At 36.1% G+C, this 10,030-nt stretch overlaps 1 protein-coding gene across 4 annotated transcripts in view; it reads right to left on the bottom strand.

Annotated features, from left to right (window-relative positions):
• The window catches only part of LOC107714794 (pleckstrin homology domain-containing family G member 3-like), a 100,299-nt gene that overhangs the window by 13,237 nt on the left and 77,032 nt on the right, over positions 1 to 10,030 (bottom strand). The window contains exons 11-20 of one of the 4 annotated variants that reach the window (XM_016520764.1): positions 9,857 to 9,943; positions 9,730 to 9,763; positions 9,533 to 9,628; positions 9,401 to 9,460; positions 8,950 to 8,960; positions 7,695 to 8,045; positions 5,377 to 5,484; positions 3,547 to 5,113; positions 2,222 to 3,178; positions 1,617 to 2,119 (exon numbers count right to left, since the gene is read on the bottom strand). In XM_016520764.1, the coding sequence (XP_016376250.1) occupies positions 2,238 to 3,178; positions 3,547 to 5,113; positions 5,377 to 5,484; positions 7,695 to 8,045; positions 8,950 to 8,960; positions 9,401 to 9,460; positions 9,533 to 9,628; positions 9,730 to 9,763; positions 9,857 to 9,943 (3,255 nt within the window). In that variant the 3' untranslated portion in view covers positions 1,617 to 2,119; positions 2,222 to 2,237. The remainder of the gene's footprint in view (positions 1 to 1,616; positions 2,120 to 2,221; positions 3,179 to 3,546; positions 5,114 to 5,376; positions 5,485 to 7,694; positions 8,046 to 8,949; positions 8,961 to 9,400; positions 9,461 to 9,532; positions 9,629 to 9,729; positions 9,764 to 9,856; positions 9,944 to 10,030) is intronic. The other 3 variants (XM_016520765.1, XM_016520766.1, XM_016520767.1) reach the window with 3 other exon arrangements.

Genomic DNA, 10,030 nt, shown 5'->3' with positions numbered 1-10,030 from the left:
AAAACTGACTGTCCATGCTAGAAATCTTATAATGGGCCATGGTTGGATTACCCATCAGGACAATGATCCAAAAAACCCAACAAACAAACATCAAAATCAAAACAAAAATGGGTCACTGAGAACAAAACCAAGCTTCTGCCCTGGCCAACCCAGGTCCCTGATGTGGACCCTATAGAAAATGAGTGTGGTGAACTGAAGAGGAGAAGCATCAACATGCAGCTGGAAATCTGAAGGGTCTGGAGAGATTCTGGATGAAGGAATGGTCTCTGATCTCCTGTCAGATGTTCTCTAAACTCTTCAGGCATTATAGGAGAGATTCAGAGCTGTTATCTTGGCAAAAGGGTGATGCAAAAAGTATTGAATAAAAGGGTATGATTCATTGTGACCAATGTGTATTAGAGAAAAACATTTATTTCATAATGAGATTTACCAAGGGTATGAATAATTTTGTGCATAACTGTATATATATATACACATTTACATTTAGCAGATGCTTTTATCCAAAGCGACTTACAAATGAGGACAATGGAAGCAATCAAAATCAACAAAAGAGCAATGATATGCAAGTGCTATAACAAGTCTCAGTTAGCTTAATGCTATATATATATATATATATATATATATATATACATATTACTTTAGCTAAAGCATTTGTATGAAAAGGACCACCTTGCCACCTCACACATTTAAAAGATGTTTAAACAAAACAAACCACTTTTATGAATTTGTTTTTTTACACATTCTGTTCTCTATTATTAAAACATATTGTTCTGCAATCATATACTATGGGAGTAGTGAAAAGCAAATTTTTCTTAAGGTGTGCCTGTTGTACTCTAAGCACATTTCACATCAAATGCGCAACATTTCATAAATGAAACCCCTGGAGACTACTTAAAATTTAAGTATTAAAAAAATAATAGAATGTATTTTAATTAAATAGTTTCAAACTAAAGTTCTTCTTAAATATATCTTGTTTACCATATCCCATCAGAAGACATCTGTTTTGTCTGGTATACAAATGCGTTATTCAAGTCTTGTCTGATACCCAAAATCAGTTAATAAAACTGTATTAACAAAGTCTTGTAACAGCCTGAGAGGATGACAGATAAATGGTATTAAAAGGAGTCATAAATGCTGTTGGTTTGACTATATAAGAGATGCATTAGATAAAACAACACTATCTATAGAATCTATAGAATCTTAATAAATAATGAGAGAGACGCAGTGATCAGTGAGAGATCTGTTATCATGGGCTGCTAAACCAACAGTGTTTCAGATGCTAAAACATGTAGGGTTAATATTTATCTTGTAACTTTGACATTCCCCAAAACCTGATGTTAAATCTGATTTGTTGTGAAGACCACAACAAATCTTAAAATAAGCTTAAGTAACATCATTGGTGAAAGCTTAAGAAAATCATTAAAACCATAATTTTTAAACATTTGGATCCAGTCTCCTGGACAAAGGGCATCTATGCCTAAATCCATTAATCAAAGACTAGGTTTAGGTACAAAGGAAAAAACCCTTTGTCCCATGCCTGACATCTACTAAAAAAACGAAAATGTCTTTCAGCTAAACTCTAAATGTAACAGACCACTTGAAAATGATTATTTTACTTTTAACTGAATTACACTACTCTGCCAGGGCTTATTTTGTAGTATAGACTAGACTTTATCCCTTGCTAAAGAAATCTTTAGATCAAATATGACATTCATTGAAATACCTTACCCAAAATGTATAAATATTTATAAACAAGTATGTCATTTATGTAAAATGACTACCAAATACATATATGTATATCTACTATATCAAGTATGTAAATGGTACAACAGAAAGAATGCATGTACAACAAAAAATGTACAACAATATTTACACTTTCTGCCTGACATTCAGACCATTAAAAATCCACAGGTTTCTCAATATCAGTAGGCTACATGATCATACAGTGTGCAAAATACCAGTAAAATAGCATGCAAAATGTAAAGAATATTAGTTTTGAGGTTTCAATTTGCCAGAAGATTTCTGTTTTATCCTTCCTGGATAAAAGCTGTTAACTGAACAGTCTGTGGAGCCATTAGAGGTGACTTCAGCATGATATGTGCTGCCCATACATATTTGTCTTCAGTGTTGAAAACATAAAAGAAGAGAGAAATTAAAGAAGCAAGTATTTCACAGCCAATTTTCAATTTTCTGAAATTTCCGAAACATACAATAGATGTACCTTAAAACAAGTGATTTTATCTTATGTTTTGGAATTTTTCTCGGAGATTCTTGACAACACTGTGTTGACTAGAATCAGCCTTTTTGTCAGAATCCAGTGCATTTTTAACAGCATTGTCTAAGTGTTCACTATAGGATGAAGCTTTCTCAATTTTTTTGCACCTCTCAATCTTAGGTAACTGTTCTGTCTTAGATCCTCCATCTTCCCTCAAACGGTATTCCTCTGACTCCTGATATGCCCGACAGCGGTCAATGACAGCCATGATTGAGATCTTCTCACGAGATGTTGGCGAACGAATTTGGACGTAGCGGTCATCTGTTCCATCTGTTGTTATTTCCTGTTTCTTGCACTCTTGTGTAGGCTGGTCCATCTCTACTGGCGGTGTAACCTCAGGTACTTTCTCAACCACAATTATATTCTCCTCATTTGAAAGGGTAGCTTGAGCGGAGATAAAGAAGCCACTGCTGGCATTTTTACTCTGAAGACTATGCAGATCACTCAAGTACAAACTACTCAATTTTTGGTCCAGAGAACCTGCACGCTGGGTCTGAGTCAGCAATTCTCCTGTATCCCTTCCTGGATAAAACTTGTAAACTGAAGAGTCTGTGGAACCATTAGAGGCGACTAAGCGGCTAGAAGAGCAGCTAGAATGTCTTCTAGAACTGCCGTCAAACATCCTTTCTTCCACAGAATGACTTTGGCCTACTGGTGGCTGAGCAGACGAGCTTCCGAGGTGTGCATATTTTGAACAAAGCTCACGAACGTCTGGCCAGTTGAAGCTCTCAGGTGGTGGACTAAGAGGACTCCTGCAATGGGACAGGTGTGGGGACAAGACCTTTGGGCTACTGACAGAATTAGAAGTGTAGTCTGGGCTGGGAGTCATAATCTGGGCCTTTTGATCCCCATCGTAATCAGGCTGGTCATATGGAGCGATGGAGAGCATCAAGTCTGCTTGACCTGTTAATCAAAATGCCAAATGTAAGTGGAGCAGCGAAACATAAGATAATGTTATGTTTGAATATACAAAATATTAAAAATGTAATAACACAAAGCAGAATTTCTGCAACTAATTAAAATTTGAAGAAATATTTTGAAAAATAGATGTCAACCACATATGACAAGCAGAATTTAAGGTTATATCAGTCCCAGTTGCTTATACTGTAGTTAGCTCCATTGTGGCATGGGACACTAACTTGTCACAGTCCAATCAATGAATGTTGAAATATGTTGTGTTATGGAAATAAAATTAGTTGAAAATGCTGTTTCATATCATTTAACTTTTTTATCATAAAGATATGATAATAGTCAAATAGTATTCATGTTACCTTTGGTCTCCTTCTCTGGCTTTTCTTCCAACACCGAAAGCAGGTTCCTCTTAGCCAACCATGTATCTCCTGACTCCTGACTCCTCTGTCTCAACATTGGTTGTGTGTACTTAAAGCGTTGACTGTATTTCCTTGCAAGACTGAAAACTTTGTTTTGGGATGAATCTGCATCTTCAGCTGACTGATTTCCTGTTTCTCTATCCTCTTCAGTTTCTGCTCTCAACTGGATAACTCGGGAGGCTAGAGCTCTAAGGGGTCTTCCTTCATCCTCCCATTGTCTGGGTCTGATGACATCATTCTCACTGGTTGCACAGTTTTCCTTCTCCTTAAAAGGTAATGGTGTAGAGGACTCCTCTCTGATAGTGCTCAGGTCTAAATCTTCAAATATAATCAATCCATCGCAGCCTTTGGCTTCTGTCTTTCTTCTCTGGCTTGGATCCTTCCTGGAGAGGCTGGGACTGGTCCCTCTAAAATAAGGACTTTCTCTGGGCCTCAGTTCTTTGAAGTCCCCTTGACATCTAGTGACCTCTTTCTCCATATCTTGCCAGACTTTGATCATCTCAGAGGAGGGACGGAAAACCTCTTCCTCATGACTCCCATCTATAGACTGAGGTTTAATGGAACTATCTACATCAGAGTCAAACAGGTCTCCGTTTTCGTCATGCCTAGTAAAATCTGTGTAAGCACTGATAACAGGTTGTTCCAGGGAGGCTGGATTTGCATTGGTCTCTGATAGAGCCGATGTAAGCAAGAGAGATTCTGTGAGTGTGGTATGAGCTTTAACAGGTCCAGATGTACTGGCGGTCTTCTCTAGGGCAAGGCCTTTATCTTTAGGAATGATGTTAAAACGACTAACAGAATTTCTAACAAGCCCACTTGGAATGTAAGTGAGGCTCTCTCTACGCTTTAGGCTAAATGTAGCATCCTGGTGTTCTGCATTCTCATAGTAGCTCCTAATCTTGTCAATGAGTAGTTTGTCTTGCCTGGAAAGCACTGAATCCCTTCTTCTGTAGATGCTTCGATCTGAGTCAAAAAGACTGTCCTCCCCTGATGACCCGATCATGAAGTTTGCTGATGCAAGGGCTTCCTGGGTCAGTGGTATTCCATGTGACTCAGAGCAGGTGGTAGCAAGGTGATGCTGACGCTCATGGGCATCTCCTAGACTTAGAGAGCTCCCGGTCCTGCTGGGTAGATGTGGAGATACGCAACCAAGGGAGCGCATTTCATCTGGGCTGATGCTACTACGCCGTGCACTACAGACAAAGTGTTCAGCAATGGTGCTGGCCTTATCAAGCACAGATGATGGTAGGATGCTAGTGGAGTCTGGTTTCTCTTCTACATCCTCCTCTTCCTCTGAAGAATCACCAGGAGTGTCTTCCTGCTGTAACAGAGATGAGGCCTCTTCTTTAGAACCTTTCCGATCATCTTTGTCTCTTGCAGACTCGAGATCCTGAATATTTGGGACCTGTTTGTCCATCTCTATGGACTCTGGATCACAAAACACATCTGGCTTCAATTTCTCAGTGGAACCCCAGTAAGAGGTTATTTCCAGGTTTTGTGATTTGTCCTTGAGTGTAAGAAGGGAAAATCAAGATACAGTTATAAGCTAATTTCGTTGATCTCTGGGTTTGTTTCAAATACAGCTGGGTATTGCCAACAACCTCATGGTACAATACATATATCAAAGTTCAAAACATTGGTTAGATAACCTGTTACTTACTAAAGCAACTTACAATCAGTAAGTAGAATTTTAGTCCTAGGGGTAAAGTACTAACACTAATACAATTATAATAGCATAATAAATGAAACAATTTTAATTAAACAACTCACCTGTTCCGAGATATATTTTTCATTCATAAAATATGCCTCCACCTGTTCAACTGATGGGCCATTTTCTTGTTTAAAATTGTTCCCAGTGTCCTCACACCCCACTTCATCCTAAGATAAAAACATGTTTTTTTTTTATTTAGGGATGTTTGACAAAAACAATTAACTTTAAATAAATGCCTAAGAATATTTACAGTGTTATATAAGCAATATCAAATAGTATCAAATAGTATAACAATTATTCAGATACCTTTAGATTAAGTTCATTAGCAAAGCCCAGATGAAATCAGCAGACTTTTTCCATGCTGATAACATTTATTAAAAATGTGTTAATGTTCAAAATGTTTAAATGACATTTCTAACTAAATGTGGTAAACAGGACTGCAGTTTTATTGATGGGTGAAAGCACAATCAAATTAGGTAAGAAAAATTAATGAACACACAAAGGGTGGAGAATATGTAGAACTTTGTGAATGATGTGAAAATCTGTGGAGCTTTCTGAATAATTCTGTGCACACAGATTCCATCTGGGCTTGGTCATTAGTTCAGAAGTACTTTCAAAATAACAGATCTTAACAGAACTGATAGTACTGCAGTTTTATTAGTTAATGCAAGTTAACTAATAGTTAAGAGTTATGTTAATGTGATGAATAGAACAACTGTTATTACATACACATCTTAGTTAACATGTTTGAATTAAAATCAACATTGAACTTTTGAAACAATTATGTAAACTGGGATATGATATGGAAAGCGAGTGCTCACCATGTCCTAACCAGACAACAAAATAAAGCAACATGCAATAAAAGGTATCTCATACATTTTAAAGAGTTTTTGTCCTAGAGCCACACACACACACACACACTCAAATCTCACTGAACATGAAGTAACACTCATGTACAGTGCTGCTTGAAAGTTTGTAAACCCTTTAGAATTTTCTATATTTCTGCATTAATATGACCCAAAAGATCATCAGATTTTCATGCAAATCCTGAAAGCTTTCAACCCAATCAAACAATTGAGACAAAAATATATATAATTTCTGGTGAAGCCTCACATTAGTCATAATATTGTCAAGGTACATGTTCTTTAGCTGTACGTTCCTCAGTTGCATTAGTGTGTTATTCTGTATCATAGTACTTGCAAACAGAAAGAACAGATCTGACAGTGTCACATCGCATTCTATTTACATGTTAAATGTGCATAGACAAAATTATTTGTCACTAGAATTATCATGCCTGGTTAGACATGGTGTTACCAGTGGAGCCTCAAGGAAATTTTGAATGCAGTGGCCAGAGTGGTACAGCATGCACGAATAAATAAATAAAGGGTTAACCTGAAATTATTTCAAGGATCTAGTTCTATTTGATCTAACCCATAAATTTTTTTTCCTTTGATGTATGGTCACATTAAATATTTTTGAGTTTGATAACATGATTGCAGTATTCTAGAAAGAAGAGGAAATGATCGTTCTTGACTTTAAAAATTAAAACAAATTGTATTTGGAAGATGCACATCATCATCATCAAAAAACCCCCCCACAAAAAAACCCCCACAACTTTTCTCTTTATAGTTACAGAGAGATAAACAGTTTGGATTGAACTGGGGAGACCAGCACTAAAAAGCATTGCTTTTACAAGGGAAATAATAAAACATGGTGAAATGTTTTATACATGCTTGTGAGTTTTGACCCTTATTAAATTCAAAAAGTGATCCTCCTACGAACATGCAGTACGATTAAAGTTGCTTATGCAAGTAAACTGAGAGTGGAGTATGAAAAGGAAATTCGAAGTGAACTATTTGATCCATGTTTGATAATGTTTTGCTGGATCAAGAAATTAAACACTTTAGTGTCAGTTTTGTTTTTTGATGTTCTTAAAAATTTGAGAACCAACATTCTCTACAAGTCAAAATCCTGCTCTTCAATAAAGCTATTATTACTGTTTTGAATGCAGAGAAAAATCTGAAACAATAAAAAAAGAGTGAACATTTATCAATGTTTATCATATAACAATCATAACACTGTTGCTAGATGTCAATAGAGTGAAATTCAGCAATACAGTAAATGTAATCATTAGTACTGTATATGCATAATGTGATGAACTGTAAAAAGGTAACTACTTGTTACAATTTGTTTAGTTCTTCTATCATTGCGGGATGCTCTACAAAGTTAGCTTCTGCTTATGCATTGTTAGCTGTTAGTGAATTGAGGCATTCTGTGAGAGCACATGCAACATGGCGGGAGGTTTGGCAGACATGCATGTCATGTTGCAGATCAGGTTGGGGTATGATAGAATCCCCTTGGTGGCAGAGAACCTCACCGTTGTGAAGTCCATGGAAAGCAAAGCTCTGGCTCTATAGTGCCAGCAGGAAATGGCAGCCAACATTGAACTGGCAAAGTCAGCTACCTGGTTGTCCTCCATTAGAATATCGTCAGAGTCACTTCCCTCTCCTTCTGCTTCATCCCCATCCTCTTGCATTAATCTGGCCTTCAGAGACGGCGAGCTATGGATGGGCTCCTCATTATCACTGGGAATCAGGGCTTCAGGAGAGTATTCTTCTTGTGCAACAGGCTTCTCAGCTGAAGACTCACATAAGCCATGAGTGCTTATGCTGGCAGAGGCTTGTAAAGGCCACCTGTCAACGTCCAATGCCCCCTCACTGTCAGAATGCTGGGGCATGAAGTCACAAAGATTTCTTCTTAAGAGATATAAGGACATGACCCAAACCAAGAAAAAAAGATTATCTCTTTGACCTCACTCTAAACACAGATACGGGTAGTAACATGCTACATTTACTCCGATACATTTACTCAAGTAACTTTTTAAAAAATGTATTTTTTAAAGTAGGTGCTTTCACTTTAAGGCCCATTCACACCAAGATCGATAATGCTCTTTTAAAGCTCAAGTTCTTTAAAGCAGGGTTAAATTCTGATTGGCCGTCACTGTTTTTATCATTCACCAGCTTCAAATAATTCCACTGATATTGTTCCTCCTTGTTATTGACATAGTTGTGGCGTGGAGTTCCCTATTTTCATAGAATTAGAAACATTATTAAAACTAATTTAGTTATTGTTATATTTATTGTCCTTGGTGTGAACGGGCCTTTGCATTGGGCAATGTTCCAATATTTTGACACATCCTTTGTGTCATACATGTAATTGACTTCACCATGATCAGTTCATCATTATTATCTTGCTTGCTCCTAATCAGATTATTAACTCACCACCCGAGTGAACTTTCTCTTTTTTTACTCTTACCTTATTAAAATGATTACTTTTACTACTCCTTGAGTATTGTATTTTATTTGTACTTTTACCCACCCGTCTTCAGCACTTCAACAGTCTTGTGGATCACAAAATAAACAACACATCAAATAAAAATAACATAATTTGTACACTTCTGCTTGTCATCTTATATTAACAAATGTGTGGTTTCTATTATTTCTTTATATTAACAAATGTGTGGCTTCAATTATTTCTTTGTGGGTTTTTATATATTGTCTTTGTGGTTTTGTATAGTAACCACATGTAACTGAATTTTAAATATTCCTTTGGTTGATTTAATGGCTTCTTACCTTTAGTATTACTGAAGAATTCAGCCAGACAGCAGATCAGCCAGATAAAAGAAAAAGATTGTTAGTAAATTTGAAGGCAGATTATTTTGTACAGGATACATTTTTATCAACAATGTTTATAATTTTGTTCCAAACCATTTCTGTGAAACGTGTGAAATACAAATGGTATACAGTGGGGTCCAGAAACATTATTTTCTTTTTTGTAGAATTTTTTGTTTTCACTTTCAGATTTCAGACATTCAGATTTTTTTGTTTAAGTTTCCAGTTAAACATTCTGCTTAAATTAAAATTAAGTTAATAATAACATTTAAATGTCTTACTACAAAAGAGAATGAAAAATTTACTGTATCATTATTACACGCCAGCAGCTAAGACTTATGACCTTTTTATTTAAAACATCAGACAATATCTTTACTTAAAGTTGAAACAGAATGGACACATAGAGATTTACCTTCAGTGTTCTTTAGGATCTCTTCAGATGGTTCTGTTGGAAGATGAAGTAGTAGACCATCTTTGTGAAATTGGAAAAGGTCAGTTTAAAAAAATTAGTTAATAAGTTAAGAGCAAGACATTGGGAACCTACCTGACTGTCTCCGGCCTTGTCTAGAGTTAGAAAAGTCCTCTGACTGGCATGACACAGCCTTTTTGAGTCTCTCAGGGCTGTACCTATACTTTTTGTCTGAAAAAAAGTTGCCGTCAAAAGCAGGCCCAAGACAATTTTTTTACATAATTAAAAAATAATTGTATGAAATATGTTCATGAGTGGTTGGAAATATTTACAAATAGAATCCATCTCCAAGATTGCTTCCTTTGCCTAAAAGAGAAACACCAAATAATTGTCTGTCCAAATTAATTTGAGATATTTTTAAATACAAAACCTAGTAATAGTTTTTTATTCATTACATACCTTTTGTGGTATCACAGCCTGATGATTCTCTAGAATGAGCCGTTTAATATGATGAGCCCATAATTTTTTCTCCTCCACCGTCCTAGCCTAATGAAAAGAAGATACTGTATTACAGGAGTTGTATAAACATAAAATCAATAAAAAAAAAATATATATATATATATATATATATAC

This window comes from Sinocyclocheilus rhinocerous, unplaced genomic scaffold, assembly GCF_001515625.1.
Source record: "Sinocyclocheilus rhinocerous isolate Xijiao unplaced genomic scaffold, SAMN03320098_v1.1 scaffold2524, whole genome shotgun sequence".
Lineage (NCBI taxonomy): Eukaryota > Metazoa > Chordata > Actinopteri > Cypriniformes > Cyprinidae > Sinocyclocheilus > Sinocyclocheilus rhinocerous.
The sequence above is the reverse complement of the archived record's forward strand: the minus strand, read 5'-3'. Positions and strand labels throughout refer to the sequence as shown.